General features: G+C 43.5%; 1 protein-coding gene across 6 annotated transcripts in view; it reads right to left on the bottom strand.

Annotated features, from left to right (window-relative positions):
* Positions 1-17,010, bottom strand: part of LOC124619301 (LIM domain-binding protein 2) — an 800,176-nt gene that overhangs the window by 509,370 nt on the left and 273,796 nt on the right. For 5 of the 6 annotated variants that reach the window (XM_047145589.1, XM_047145593.1, XM_047145592.1 and 2 more), the window contains exon 3: positions 3,535-3,657. In XM_047145589.1, coding sequence (XP_047001545.1) covers positions 3,535-3,657 — 123 coding nt within the window. The remainder of the gene's footprint in view (positions 1-3,534; positions 3,658-17,010) is intronic. The other variant, XM_047145595.1, reaches the window with a different exon arrangement.

The following is a 17,010-nucleotide window of genomic DNA, read 5'->3' as shown; positions in this document are numbered from 1 at the left end:
GACGCGGGATTGAACCGCCGTCCTCCCGAATGCGAGTCCAGTGTCTAACCACTGCGCCACCTCGATCGGTCTTCCGTGACGGCTTCAGAAAATTTGTTCATCGTTTGCAGAAATGTATCCAATTGGCTGGAGATTATGTGGAAAAGTGAATATTGGCAATTAAAGGTCACAGTCTAAGGATTATTTCTGCGTTTGATTTATTAAAATACTCCCATCCAAATCCAATTAACGAAGATGGAGGCATTACTTTTCATTCAAGCAATTGGGCGTCCCCTGGAAACGACCTAGTCGGCCAATCCTGCAAACACCGGAGCGGAGATTCAACCCTCGTACATACAGTTGCTGACACATTAGCCACGTACAAGAGTAAATTGTTATCACACGATAATCAAATCATTACTGATGTTGAACTTTCTAAATTTTTAGGACTGGATATACGAATAGTAACCAAAGGATACCAACAAAATTTGAAGGATTTTAGGGGGTGCCTTTAGAAACCAATTGAGGATAGGGATCCATGTGACCGGAGACCTTATCCATCGCCGCTACTTTGCCCTGTGATTAGCGTGTCTGTCTTGCATGCGGAGGACGCGGGTTCTGTTCCCGATACTGTCAAAGAATTTTCCTTGGTAGGAGGACTGGAACAGGGTGAACTCGGCCTCGTGAAGCCAGCTGAGCAGCTACTGAGTGAGAAGTAGGGGCTCCAAGGTCTAGCAAGCCCACAATGGCCAGGTGAGTGGTGTGCTGAATCCACGCTCCTCCTTACCGCAGCCAAATTCGCAACTGGCCGATGATGAGACGACGGTTGCTCGGTCCCGATTAGCCAGTCTGGGTCAGAACGCGGAACTTTGCCTTGCTTTTTACTACAGAACGTTGGAGTTACAGGAAACTACGCCTGCCGCTAGGCCGCACCTTTCGCAGCAAACCTATGTAGTAATAAGGTGTAAGTGGAACTTTTCCCATTGGGCCTGAGAGCATTCAGGACACGAGATCGCGTCGAGCACGTCCACACCTGTCACTACACTGCAGAGTAGAGCGTACAAATAGATTTGCTGCCGAAAGGACGTTACAACTGCAGACGCCAATACAAGACCTTTCCGCTGCTATCCCTCGAGGTTTGTCGGTTCTGCTTTGTTACACCCCGTACACTGAGCTCCTTCGCCCGAATATCTTTCTGAGAACTTTATGCAGAAACTTTGAGCTGCTATCTCCACTATCAGAATAATTTCCATTGCCACTGTTTGCGATGTGAAGCGATAATATTTAATGTCCTTTCATATTATATTTTTGGGTACGCACGCATTCACAAAGGAAATTCTTAGTTCTGGAAAGCTCTTATCGCCGTGTCAGTTGTGAAAGTCATGTAGGCACAGTCGACGTGCCTAGGAATTTCTACACTACACCCCATTTCGTTATGGAACTTGTTAACAATATGGTCGCGTTTAAACACGATTGGCAGCATTAGCTCAGGGAACGGTAATGGGACTCTGTCACTGGATGGCTACTTGGACAGTTAATTAATTTAGCTATTTTGCAACCTCCCGGCGCCCTCATGATAGCTGCTTAGAGGGATTAATCGACCTGTGATACAGTACCGTTAATGCAAGACAACACCAAAACTCTTAAAACCTTATTAGTCTGCCGACGTAACTTTTAAATGTGTTTGCTGCATTAATAGTGTGTGCCACACTCCTTCACTTCTTAAAAAGTACTATTACTAAACAGAAAAATAATTATATAAAAATCTAGTGACCCTTATAATTTTTATTTAGGATTGTGCTCCATATCGTTTCACGAACTGTAAGAATTTCAATTCTTTTCAGTCAGCTTTTAGCAATGGCTCACATTTTGAAGTCTGTTTAACACAGCAGAGCGAGCAGTGAATTCTGGCATTTGTCCTTATGTTTCATGCTGGAGATCACGCACACTTTCACGAGCTGAATTAAGTTTGTTAATTATTATCGAGGCAGGTATCAGTACTTTATCTAATAACACACCCCAAGTAGATGAAAAGTTTATACCTCTGTTTTTTATATATCTCGTACGGACTTTCACTGTGTATTCCTTTAAAATAAATTGGACAGTCCTCTTTGTATAGGTCGTCACCTCGTTACGAGCAAAAATCGTGACTCGAGGAAAGCAATATGCGCCGTTATTTGCTCTCCATCAAACAGATATCTATCTGCATACAACCCAACATTTCAAACCCCTTTATTAATTAACTGAATTTCAGAAGTTACACCTGCTTCCAGCTAAAAGATCGAGCTTAATGCTAAGGATGGATAGGCAGTACGAGAAAGAAATATTCCGTAAGAACACATGGCAGCTTTTCACCTACCTTTAGGGAAAAAAAGCGATTATAAAATATTTTATTCTAAGTTGAATAAGCTACGGTCGGCTGATGTATTCTGTGCTTCACGTTTAAACTTTGACTAATGTACATGTTACGTATGGAATGCAAGCTTTATCAAAATTCCCTTGTGAATGATTGTTGTACGAACTCATTAAGGCAGCACTTACAGTTTTACATATTCTACAATACAACGGTGTCTACTGCTTATGAAATTCTATGTATTCATTAACATATTGTATACCATGTCGATTTGATAATCGTCTCTATAAGCTTATGGTGACCCGACATGAAATTACTTGAAAAATTTATGGATTACATCTTTAAACGCTGAGATTGTACTGTTCCTTTTTGAACAGAGCTTGTGCCTTTGAAACGGGCAATTGCAGTCGCACGAAAGACTATCGCACAGTGTAACGAAGAGCAGCTAAATGCTACTGCTACTGTGCCCACGCAGGAAACAAACAAATCGGTGGTATCTCGATCACGACCCGTTACAACAAACGTGGCAAAGTCATTACAAAATCAAGGTAGTTCTGATCATGGATAAATTCAGGGAAAGAATCTGTAAGCCACTAAGCACTAACGGGAGAATTGCAGCGAATGGTGGAAGAAGGAGACAGAGGCATGGAAAGAGAGAAGGAAGAATTGAAGAGGTGAGACTATTTTTATGGCCAGATTCGAAATGATTACGTCGAAGCCACAAACGTGATCTGCCCACACGACATCTGCAAGTCCACGTGCGTTTAACAGTATCCAGCCACAGTCCTTTACTATCAATAGCGAATCTTCAGCATTTTCTTCCATATCCAAGCGACTTTAGCATGCTTCCCTATCACCAAATAAAAACAAGCCCCGTTCCAAGGCAAACAGAGTGATCTGACTTGTCCTCCGACGAGCATACGAGTGTCAGTAACATGTAAACCACCACCAGAGTCTTCCCTCTGTTGACAGTCTGCAGATCCAGTGCTCCACTATTAGCATACGTGGCACCAGGTCAGGGACCTCGTAAACCACGCTGTCTACATTAAGTGCGACTGTCGTCAGTCTTTTAAAAACTAAAGAGTATAAAGCTAAGGGCAGTGAGAGGTAAGACTAAGTGATTAATTATACTGCTCTACGGTATGATTAATGGTTAAGTGTGTTCGCGCTCCCTAGCACACTGAAGAGTAATGAGAGCATACTTGCTGCGATACCAGTATGTTTGCGTCAGCGAGTCGCAGTGCAGACAAGGCGAAACCCCGGCCTGGGCGATAGCTCCGGGCACAGCCGCAGAAACCTCGCCCACATTTACACGAGACGCCAGGCTGAAAAGAAATCCGTATTGGACTAATTGGCAAAGCATTCAGTCTCGGCGTAGCAGCGTGGTGGACTGCTCTCCAGCTTTCTGGCTGTCAACAAATGGAAATGCTCCCGTCGCTCTGTGCGTATCAGCTTCCCCTTGTTAAGTATCACACTTCACATGGAACAAGGTTCAATCTGCAACTCATCCGGCATTCGTTGTCTTTAAAACGGGGATATCGGTCCCTATCGAAGATCATACTCTGAACTTATCTGGGTTAGGCACAAAAAGTAACTTTACAGCAATGCTGAGGCAGCAGAACTAAGCGGCTGTTGACAGCCTCTCTCATAGGCGTGCATTCGATTCCCGGTCAAGTATACTGTTTTCACTAACCTGTAGTAATTCATCGGAATTTAGCTGAGTTTAACGATTTGACGAAGAACGTCTACAAGCCGAACCATGCTGAAAATAAAGAGTAAAATGATCCTCTGCTGCCCGTTCTTTCTCCCCTGGGCGAAGCAATTTATGTATTCAACAACGACAAATGATGTGTCCGGCTGCGAAACTCAGTCTCAAGTTACTTAAAAAACGTAGTAGAGCCTCCAACAAAACATTCAGCATCAGAAACTGGACATCTGTCATGTCGAATATAAGTTCAGGTATGACGTGTGCACGTTTCGATCGATGGAAAGATAATGCATTCGAAGAAGTTACGCGTTTTGGAAGGAGTAGGGACAGCCATCAAAAGGCCGCAGGAGAAAGGCAGTCTGTACTCTAAGAAGTAGCGATGCTTGTTATGAGCAACTGGAAAAAATTCAGTTAAATTTAACAAGTCGGTTTCATTCCATGTCGCATTTACTACCATCTGTCACAGTAAGTGTTACTAAGGTAAACTGTCAACCAAAAATTATTGATGAGGAGAAGAATAACTATTTAAGTCAGACCCAGCATATACAAAAGGAGGAGCTCGATGTTCATTTGTATACGAAACAAAAAATCTTGAGCTTTTAGGAGGTGTTTTCTATGAGCTATATAAATCGAAAACAGTATGGCTGGACCGGGAATTGAGTCACAGCCCTCCTGCGATTACCAACTAGTGACATCTCGATTGGCAAACATAAACAACAGAATAAGTTAATCTCAAAAAATGGAATAATACAAAATAAATTAACAACAAAACATATGCGTACAAATTAAATACATAGTGTAACATCAAAAATATATGCTTTGCACACATCGCACGTGTGGGAAACATCAACAAGAGTAGTTTAGGATTCTTGTATCTTTCTCGACAGTGGTTAAGTTCAGCGAATGTGATTCACTCGGCCGACTTGTAACATTAAATGCAACATGTGGTCAAAAGCGTACTTAGATAGGTCACTTCTGAGTACTAACCGTTTCGCAACGTTTTCACAACACTACACCAACAACAGTTGACATCGTAAGGTTTCAAAAAATGGCTCTGAGCACTATGGGACTTGACTTCTGAGGTCATCAGACCCCTACAACTTAGAACTACTTAAACCTAACTAACCTAAGGACATCACATACACCCATGCCCGAGGCAGGATTCGAACCTACAACCGTAGCGGTCGCGCGGTTCCAGACTGTAGCGCCTAGAACCGCTCGGCCACCCCAGGCGACTCGTAAGGTTTATGACGAACGAAGCTTGCTGTCACTAATTACAGCAGTGGTAATCAATCACTTCATCATTCCAGAGATCCATAATTTTGATCCATTGCGCAAGCTGCGGCTGCGGGCTATTGACTTCTACACAACAGGGAAGATTGGGGTTTAGCTACCTGCCGACGACGAAGACATTAGTGACGCAGGACGCAGAACAAGCTCCGCAAGGGCAAATATAGGGAAGGAAATTAGCAGTGTCCTTTTACAAACGAGCCATCTCGGCATTTACCTTTAGTAATCAACCGTAAACTGAAAAAATTCTAAACTGGGACGCCGTGTGGGGGTTTGAACCCAGGTCCTTCTGAATGGGAGTCTAGAGTCAGTTTCTAATCCACTTTGCTCGGAGCTATCTGTACAACATATCTCTGTACTACGTCCCACTACTTTAGTTCATATACTTCGATAATGTACGATGGGAGCCGGCCGGAGTGGCCGAGCGGTTCTAGGCGCTACAGTCTGGAACCGCGCGACCGCTACGGTCGCAGGTTCGAATCCTGCCTCGGGCATTGATGTGTGTGATGTCCTTAAGTTAGTTAGGTTTAAGTAGTTCTAAGTTCTAGGGGACTGATGACCTTAGAAGTTAAGTCCCATAGTGCTTAGAGCCATTTGTACCATGGGAACCCACATCTACAGGACTGCACTTATATACAGTAGCTGCAGAGCAGTAGCGTAATTACTTGGATTGTTGTTTTCGATATCTGGAATAGATCTGACTTAAGAAATTCGGCGAAATATCACAAGACCTTTGCAATTGTGAATTACGCAATCTTTATTGCAGTCTGCGACCCACTCAAAGGCGTCGTGCGTAATACTAACGCGATATAAATACTCTTTAGCACATACGTTAAAGATGAACTACATTCTACATACCAGTTGTGTCTGTACGCCGCGAAAAAAAGGCATTATACAAGTGTAGTTGAAATATGAACAATTCACATCAATGGAGCCATAAAGTCAGATTCAACAGCGAATCTATTGCGAGAAGAACTCAGCTATTAACCGAATCCCACCAATCAGTGCCATTACACACATTTATTTAATTATTAGGCTGTACTAAGCCAATTTTAAGGATACAGATGTACTATTACGCATAATGCACGAATGTGTACTTCTTCGTGCTCATAATTACCTATTTTTAAAAAAATTACTTTCTAGCATGGACTTCGGAAACACAGGTGTAGCAAAACCAAACTGACGCGCATCAAACATGATAGTCTACACCAGTGGACTGATTTGATGAGATAATTCGATTAATAATAATTCTGGAAGCTTACTATTCAAAATTACTTCGTTATTTATCAAACAGAATACATTCGCACGGGGATTCTTCGCAGACGAAAATCAGTTCATTATCCTACCTCGTCACCCATAAATATTAAAGTCGTTTCAGGTGGCTGCATATACTGTGTTGGGACCATCACTATTCATAGTGTACATTAATAAATTGCAATCTCAGATTTTTTTGGAGATGACAGGGCTATCTATGAGTAAGTGCTACCAACTGAAACTGTAGAGCATCCATTCGGCCCTGGACAAAATATCAACCTAGTGCAAAGACTACCAACTAACCTTTAATTTAGAGATATTTTAAGTAATTCACGTCACGCACATAAAAAAACACTGAAATGCTGCTGAAGTAGGGTTAAAATAAATATGCACTACCAGAGGATATCGAGCGAACAGGGGAAAAAGTAACTGAAAACGATCACAAGACTGAACGCATGCCGGAGACTAACAAAACCTCAGCAGAATCTCAGAAAATAGAACTACTAAGGAGCACGGCAGATATCTCGCAAAATCCTAATTAGAAATTCCATGAATAGATTTTAGAGTGAATCCACGAATATATCTCAGCCTCCTATATATCGTTGTCACAGTAGGCATAAAGACAAAATTTGGCAAATCACAGCTCGCATATTAACAGAGAACATTTTTGTCACATAATCCGTCCACGAAAAGAAATTTTAATGTGTGGTCCAGTAGAAAGTTCAGTCTGCCGCGCTCTTTATACATGGCAGACGCAGAGAAACAGGTACTGTGTCTTAAAAGCCCCCCTGCTCACACAGGACGGCCCGTGGCACTACCAGGAGATGCTGCCGTGTGGCGGCTGCCTCCAAGATAACAAGTGAGTGCATTCCGCGGGCATCTACCTGCCGACAGCCCCACGCTGCCCTAACGGGACCTCTTCCTTCTTCTCAACCCAGTTTCGCTAACTGTTATTTCAGAGGCTGCGGAAGACCAACTATTCTATACTGAGCTCTCTATCTACTACGGTGCTGTTACGCAGAAACAGTACAGTACGTACACTTAGATAAAAAAGTCCATGAAGCTGATGACTGGGCAGTCATTCCTCGGTTTTATACACGAAAATTCGATAAAATCAATCACAATGTTAAACAGCGAATGGGGTACGATCTACTGGTGATCATGACAGATGCGGCTTGAACAAGCCTGCAAGCTCTGTTGGCTGTTCACACTCTTCCAGTACATTCATTCATTCATTAGCTACAGTGTGCTGCAAGTATTTTTCTGATGGAGTGAAAGATATATCACCTTTAAACTCATGTTATGTTGTCTGGTCCTCAGTTCAAAGACGGGTTTGATAAAACTATCCAAGCTAGTATCTCCTGTGCAAGCCTTTTCGTCTCTGCATAATTACTTCAGCCTACATCCACTTGAACCTTGGTCTCATCTACAGATCCTTCCACCCCCCTCCCCCGCCATCACTTCCTTCCACTACCAAAATGACTATGCCTTCAAGTCTCATAACGCGTCCTGTCAGAATTCCTGAAGATAGACATTGACTGTGGAAATTGTATCACAGACACAGTCCCTCTGACTGCTCAGAGATGTCACTAAACCCGCCCAAAGATGTAAACAACCATGCATGAGCAGCGCCTATTAGATGGAGGAGGTCCGACAGCCGATCGGTTCCAGTCATTCCACCAGGAAGGAGGTACACGGCTCGTGTTGTCTGTAGTTCAACCATGCCTAGACGGTCAATACAGCGGTTCGATAGCGTCCGCATTGTTACTTTGTGCCAGGAAGGGCTCCCAACAAGGGAAGTGACCAGGCGCCTAGGAGTGAACCAAAGTGATGTTGTTCGAACATGGGAGAGATACAGAGAGACAGGAACTGTCGATGACATGTCTCTCTCAGGCCGCCCAAAGGCTACTACTGCAGAGGATGACCGCTACCTATGGATTATGACTCGGAGGAACCCTGACAGCAACGCCCACCATGTTGAATAATGCTTTTCGTGCAGCCACAGGACATCGTGTTAAGACTCAAACTGTGCGCAATAGGCTGCATGATGCGCAACTTCAGTCCCGACGCCCATGGCGAGGTCCATCTTTGCATCCACGACACCATGCGGCGCGGTACAGATGGGCCCAACAACATGCCGAATGGATGGCTCAGGATTGGTATCACGCTCTCTTCACCGGTCAGTGCCTTCAACCAGACAATTGTCGGAGACGTGTTTGGAGGCAACCCGATCGGGCTGAACGCCTTAGAGACACTGTCGAGCGAGTGCAGCAACGTGGAGAGTCCCTGCTGTTTTGGGGTGGCATTATGTGGGACCGACGTATGCCGCTGGTGGTCATGGAAGGCGCCGTAACGGCTGTACGATATGTGAATGCCCTCCTCCCACCGATAGTGCAACCTTAACGGAAGCATATTGGCAAGGCATTCGCCTTCGTGGACGACAATTCGCGCCCCCATTGTGCACATCTTGTGAATGACTTCCTTCAGGATAACGACATCGCTCAACTACAGTGGCCAGCATGTCCTCCAGACATGAACCATAGCGAACATGCCTGGGATCGATTGGAAAGGGTTGTTTATGGTCGACGTGAGCCACCAACCACTCCGAGGGATCTACGCCGAATCGCCGTTGATGAACTTGGGGATAGTATGCCACGACGAATACGGGCATGCATCAATGCAAGAGGACTTGCTACTGGGTATTAGAGCTACCGTTGTGTACAGCAATCAGCATCTTCTGCATAACCACATTTCAAAACCATCTACTTTATTGGCCACATTTTACTTCCGTTCAAAGCTACACTCAAGACGAATACTATCAGAAAAATTTCTTAACATTAAAATCAACATTATATGTTGAGATATGTTTCTTTTCTATCGAAAGCCTGAATTTAATGTCTTTAATACTTCTTCCACCATCATCAGTTATTTTCTACCTGAACAGCAAAAGTAGTCTACTAGTTTCAGTGTCTCATATCCCAAGCTACCCCTCCCCCTCCCCCTTCGCCATCACCTGATGTAATTCGCCTACATTCATTCCGTATCGTCGAAATAACGGCGGTAAAATACCACGCGATGCCTTGTCAACAGCAGTGATTCGCCGTACCATGATCTAGAGTTCCTGCAGACATTTGGTACGTTTTTCCAGCCGGTTGCGGAGGATTCCCATTTGTTTTAATTGCAGGGACTGGGTTCCCTGAACGTCCCGGGTCTTAGTCACAGCTTCAGCCACCACACTGTAAGACAGAGTTGGCATTGCATCTCTCATGGTTCAAATGTCGCGTAAGTGGCAAAACCCTGTTGGCCAGTGCACTATGCAGCTGTTCTCAGATGCCACGTACATGTCAATTCGACCGAAGTACAAAGGAATACCGCCACAAGCCGTATGAGCCTCCTCCAATTTGTGCACAGCCGGTAGATTTCCTGGGGTTTACCACGATAACGATACATTACTTCATTTACATACAGGCAGAAACGGGTATCGTTTTCAGTCCTCCATAGTTTACTGCTGTCGCATATGGGCCCACAGTGTAATATGGTAGTAATGCCAATTACATCTACACATACAAACCGTAAGCTACTTTAAAATGCTTGGCGGAGTGTACTCTGTACCAATATCAGCAAATTTTCTATCATAGTCGATTTTGGTATTGAGAGAGGATAGAAATTACTGTCTATGAGATTTGACGTGCGCCTAATTGCCCTAATACGCATGTGAGACGTACTCCGGTGGTAGAAGAATTGTCGCACGGTAGTCAACGAACATCAGATGTAAAACGAGTGTGTCGAGGTCAATGTCAATTTCCTTCTTCAGGCTCCTACTCAACACCCCAGAATCTATACTATATTCTATATGTGCTGTAACGACCTGATGCGGTTAACTGATAAGGACTTCATGCTCTGGAGCAACAATCTAGAACTGGTCGCACTAGAGTCTTGTAAGCGATTTTCTTTGCAGATGTATTGCGTTTTAATAGAACTCATACAAAATATCTGTATTCCATTTCTTTTATCCACAAAAGATTTTGTGTGTTCGACACATTTCATGTAGCTACTTAATGTTAACTCTCAATACGAGTGTTTAAGCGATGCGAAGGGCTCCAAAATTTGACCGTTAATCTTAAAATCCGATACTATCGAGTTCTCCTTCTCGTTTTGGCCAATATCTCACACTTACTTACATTTAGACGGAGCTGCCATTCATTAAACTAAGCTGAAATTTTGTCACACACTTCCTGCATCTACTTACAATAATCTAAACCGTGAACTGCTTCGTTAGCGAACAATCTGATAGCGCTGCTACGAGTACGGATCTCTTGCGTGGAATGCTGACTCAAATTTCCAAGCTACGAAAGTTCCTCCGGAGTGTAACTGATTGAGAATGACCGGTGTTGATGTCTGCATCGTCCTTGAATCGTTGCACAGTGATTTTTAGCCACGAGTCCAGATGCACTCTCGAGAGGCGACGACCATCGTCGTCTGACAATCAGAGTTCTGACGTAAATTCCTCGTACACAGGATCACTGTAGCTTTCAGTACAGCAACTCATCTGTGTAATCTGTGTCACTTGCTTACAGCTAAGCCTTTGATACACCTAATGTCACTTCGACAGTGTCCTTTACAGCTTCTTGGACACTTGTGTGTACATTCCCCACGGAGGAAAGTAGCACTGTGGTTAGTGCAATGGACTTTTATCCCACAGTAGTGAGCGGCAATCTCCGTTCGGCCATCCCGATTACTTTTCTGTGGTTTTTCTTTATCAATTAAAGCAAATTTAGCGCTGGTTCCTTTCAAAAGTACAGTACTGATTCCCTTCCACACTCTCGCCACCTTAATGGCATTCAGTCGACTGCACATTAAACCCTAATTTCCCGTCCATCCTTTTTTATGTGACTATTTTTTGCTTTATTAGTATGAGTTGGAAAGTCATTTACAGTAAGAAGAAAAGGAGCGGTCCCATTGTTGAATCTCCTGAAACACCCTTCGCTCTCTATGAGTTAGACAAGAAGTGAACCGAATGTGGCTGTGAAACCTGCTGCTTCAAAATGTGAGACTTGCACCTTAATTCTAACTTTGGTGTCTTCTGCTAAGACTGCGAACACATTACGTTCCTAATATCTCAGCATTAGATTTGAATTACGTGAGGCAATACTGACCTTACGACTTAACTTAGAAGAAAGATTGCCGGCCGAAGTGGCCGTGCGGTTAAAGGCGCTGCAGTCTGGAACCGCAAGACCGCTACGGTCGCAGGTTCGAATCCTGCCTCGGGCATGGATGTTTGTGATGTCCTTAGGTTAGTTAGGTTTAACTAGTTCTAAGTTCTAGGGGACTAATGACCTCAGCAGTTGAGTCCCATAGTGCTCAGAGCCATTTGAACCATTTTTTTAGAAGAAAGATTAAGGAAAGGCAAACCTACGTTTCTAGCATCTGTAGACTTAGAGAAAGCTTGTGACAATGTTGACTGGAATACTCTCTTTCCAGTTCTAAAGGTGGCAGGGGTAAAATACAGGGAGCGAAAGGCTATCTACAATTTGTTCAGAAACCAGATGGCAGTTATCAGAGTCGAGGGGCACGAAACGGAAGCAGTGGTTGGGAAGGGAGTGAGACAGGGTTGTAGCCTCTCCCCGATGTTATTCAATCTGTATATTGAGCAAGCCGTAAAGGAAACAAAAGAAAAGTTTGGAGTAGGCATTAAAATCCATGGAGAAGAAATAAAAACTCTGAGATTCGCCGATGATACTGTAATTCTGTCAGAGACAGCAAAGTACTTGGAAGAGCAGTTGAACGGAATGGACAGTGTCTTGAAAGGCAAATATAAAATGAACATCAACAGAAGCAAAACGAGGATAATGGGATGTAGTCGAATTAAGTCTGGTGATGCTGAGGGAATTAGATTAGGAAATGAGACACTTAAAGTAGTAAAGGAGTTTTGCTATTTGGGGAGCAAATTAACTGATGCTGGTCGAAGTAGAGAGGGTATCAAATGTAGACTGGCAATGGCAAGGAAAGCGTTTCAGAAGAAGAGAAATTTGGTAACATCGAGTATAGATTTAAGTGCCAGGAAGTCATTTCTGAAAGTATTTGTATGGAGTGTAGCCATGTATGGAAGTGAAACATGGACGATAAATAGTTTGGACAAGAAGAGAATAGAAGCTTTCGAAATGTGGTGCTACAGAAGAATGCTGAAGATTAGATGGGTAGATCACATAACTAATGAGGAGGTATTGAATAGGATTGGGGAGAAGAGAAATTGTGGCACAACTTGACTAGAAGAGGGGATCGGTTGGTAGGACATGTTCTGAGGCATCAAGGGATCACCAATTTAGTATTGGAGGGCAGTGCGGAGGGTAAAAATCGAAGAGGGAGACCAAGAGATGAATACACTAAGCAGATTCAGAGAGATGTAGGCTGCAGTACGTAGTGGGAGATGAAGAAGCTTGCACAGGATAGAGTAGCATGGAGAGCTGCACCGAACCAATCTCAGGACTTAAGACCACAACAACAACAACAACAACAGATTTGAATTTGTGCACTCGACCAAGGACCCACTGTTGAATTCAGTTTCACATACAAAAAACTTAAAAAGCTCTGAAAATCCAACCACCATCGACAGTTTTATAGCCGTCACAAAGTGCGTATCACCGCACGTATTTCCTTACGCGCTCCCCGGCGCCTCTGCCTGGAGCTGGACCTCGGCAGCGGTGTATTAGGGCGGGGGAGGCGGCGCAGCTCGCATTCCGCGTGGTTTCTTCACCGCAGCGGCGGCTGCAGCCTCGTCTGCATTCCTCCAGATATGACGTCAGGCTCGTATCTTCAGCGAGGCCCATCGCGCGCCACAAACCAGTTTCCCTAGCGTGAGCTCCCGCGCCTGGCCGCTGCTCTATGCCTCCCATCCTTCCACTCGTGTACACAGTACGCCAGGGCCTCTTACGAAAACTATGGAGGGAAGTGACAAATGCATTTTTACGGAAAACAGCTCGCCTAAAGGCAGACTCAAAACTGTAAAAGAAAATGATTTATATATTAATAGCGATATAAACCCTGGAATACTGACAAAAATAAATATAATATTTACTTTTTCCACAGCTATCTGCCGACTCCAATACTGACATTACCAGGGTTTAAAACTTAGCACTCAGTACTAGCTTTTGTGAGAGCATGCCACCACCCAGCATGTGAACGACTGGAAACAACTGAAGAGTTGAAGTGGAAGGCGTTCTAAGTGTCAAATAAGAAATTTGTGAGAAGAACGAAAAAAGAAGTATCTCTTACACACATTGGTAACAAAATAAATTAAGAAGCTACCACAGAACTATACTGCTCATTGCATCACAGCAAGAAATAAGTCAAATTAGAAAACAAGTGCCGGCCGCGGTGGTCTAGCGGTTCTAGGCGCTCAGTCCGGAACCGCGCGACTGCTACGGTCGCAGGTTCGAATCCCGCCTCGGGCATGGATGTGTGTGATGTCCTTAGGTTAGTTAGGTTTAAGTAGTTCTAAGTTCTAGGGGACTAATGACCATAGATGTTCTCAAGTCCCATAGTACTCAGAGCCAAGCGCCATACAAGAAAATCGACCGGTCTCAAGCGCCAATAAGCAAGGTTTTGCAAGCTGATTCTTGCAACGAGGAAAAAAAAGCATCAACCAGGCATTCTTAACGAAGCTATTTATTTAGGCACACAGCGCTGTTGCTTGTTTCGAACACACGGCTTCATCTCCTGACGGCAGTTCACATACATATGATGTTGTTTACATTAGGAGTTGGCTGTTTTTTTTTCTACTGTTAATGTAACTAACAACATATGTTATATACAAGTGAACAGCCGTCGGAAGATTAACTTGTCCGTTCGAGTGTGGCCGAGCGGTTCTAGGCGCTTCAGTCTGGAACTGCGCGACCGCTACGGTCGCAGGTTCGAATCCTGCCTCGGGCATGGATGTGTGTGATGTCCTTTGGTTAGTTAGGTTTAAGTAGTTCTAAGTTCTAGGGGACTGATGACCTCAGATGTTGACTTCCATACTGCTCAGAGACTTTTTTTTTTTTTTTTTTTGTCGTTCGAAACCGGTAACAGCAATATTTCTCTATATAAATAGCATTAATTATTAACAATAGCTAGTTGCTATTTTCTTCTTCGCAATAATCAACTCGTTTTTGTCCACAATCTTGATCTCGAAAATGTCAGTTTTCGACAAAATAGCAAGAAGAAAGGTTCTGTTCCATGTGCCACTGACACTGAGGCATTACGTTTTATTTATGATAAAATACAGAATTAAGTTTTTAACTAGTACAACTGTATTCAAACAACTTACGGGAATTCAGCCAGGTAATATTTACAGCAGTCGCTACTAACGCGTGTCTGATCTTAAAGACTTCCTCCACGGTTTGGCATCTGGATCACGTCTAGGGACATGCAGCAGGGCACCGAGAACACGATAAAATTGCACTCATAATATTTTCTTTTCATTTCCTACCTTCCGCTGGTTGCAACACAGGAGGACAGCTACTATACACCGAATAGTTCTTCAGCAGAGTACAGCATGAGTGTCGAAATTTTCTACCGTTATATGTAATGCCAAAAGAAAACCAAGTATCGCTTATTGATTCAAGTAACACATTATTAAATCCATAATCAAATCCTTCAGCATTTATATTCAGGATCGCCTTTAATGCACTCTTATTCGAAGAAAAACAAATTTCTCTGCACCAGCTGATGCTGGCTCATTTGCATGCTATGGAAGATAAACAAGAAACTTAAAAATGATTGTCTGTCCCGCTCTCGATAATATCTTTACTAACTGGACAATCCTTCTGTATCTCGATCGCAAAACTAGAACGTTGTTCGTCTCTAGAGGACTGCCTCTCCCAAAGGCCTACCTTAGGTAGGAGTGAAATAGCTTCACAAACTCAGTCACTTTGTTCTCTACAAGAATTACATACACTCTTGAACTCCAAAGTCGTCCGAAGATCAACTACATCTGTATGGGAATTAAGATGCAATCTGAGGCAATTACTCCGCGATCTGTCTTTCGAAAATAAAAATTAAGCAGTTATGCCTTCTGCCGGAAGACAACCTAATAATCGGCTATTTCTTCCTGACGATACAGATGCCTGAGTGCTACTTGGGAGAAATACCTCGGCTCCAAATGAGACAGACTTATGCGGAAATGCCACATTAGAGAAGCATGCAACCGGATTTCCACCAGCCTACTACAGCTGTTTTTTCTCACAGAGGGAGAAGGCCAACAACATGAAGCTTTTAAGCTGGAAATGGTTGTCTTTCCTGAGCTAATATGGTTGCTGAGTTTGAAATGCAGAGGCTGACATTCGCATGGGGAGATTGAAAGACTAACAGGATGGACCATATGTCATAGATGGCACTGGTTTCTGTACACTGAAGGAATTTAGAAATTACTATAACACTTCATCCGACGGCACAGCCAGTAATGGTATGACAGCGATGTGACGTTCCACAGCCACAAAATATCCTCACACGGTTTGGATGCCAACGACACAGATTATGAACACCCTGCCATTGCAAGGATGAACATTCCGGCTTGCAAAGCGTGTTTGGTTTTGGACTACTGTCAGAATACAAAATTTCTGAGGCTTTCACTCCATCAGAATCTTTATAGCCTCTAATGATGTCTTCAGCATTAGGAGATGAAACTTCAGGCACAGAAAAATGCTCACGAATGCAGCCTAATGCCCATGTGGAAAATTAACCCCAAATATGCAGATACCGGCCTTGAAACCATCAAGTTACCTTCCATTTGGAATGGGATGCACACAACAACTCTGATATGACTTTCAAATGATAGAGCATAGCAATCAGTCGTCCTTTTCTTTCAGATTTTATTAGGCAAATCTAAATTTCGTCTAGTGCCTAGCCATTATCATAGTGCTATTTAATAGTATCAATGCACGTCCTAGTACGTCAATCTCCTGTTGTTCGGGCTTCTGTCACAGTTCGTTCAAGACTATTAAGGAGACGAGTAGCCTTGAACGAACTGTGACAGAAGCCCGAACAACAGGGGACTGACTTACTAGAACATGCATTGATGAAATAGCGCAATGATAATGGCTAGGCACTAGCCGAAATCTAGATTTGCCTAATAAAACCTGAAAGAAAAGGACGACTGATTCCTTCTACCCTGTGCAAGCCCCTTGCTCTGTGGCTGACTACGACAACCTACATTCACTTGACCCTGCTTACGATAGTCAAGCCTTAATCCAACTCAACGATTTTTACGCCCCCGCCCAAGTACTTCCTTCCACTGCCAAACGGACTATTCCTTGATGCCTCAGGATGTGTGTTAGCAACCGATCTCTTCTCAAATCAAATTGTGCCATAATTTTTTTTCTGCTTACAATTTCTGCGTTAATTATCTGATCTACTTATCTAATACTCGAGGTTCTTTGAATGCTGTTAT

Source organism: Schistocerca americana, chromosome 6 (assembly GCF_021461395.2).
Source record: "Schistocerca americana isolate TAMUIC-IGC-003095 chromosome 6, iqSchAmer2.1, whole genome shotgun sequence".
NCBI lineage: Eukaryota > Metazoa > Arthropoda > Insecta > Orthoptera > Acrididae > Schistocerca > Schistocerca americana.
The sequence above is the reverse complement of the archived record's forward strand: the minus strand, read 5'-3'. Positions and strand labels throughout refer to the sequence as shown.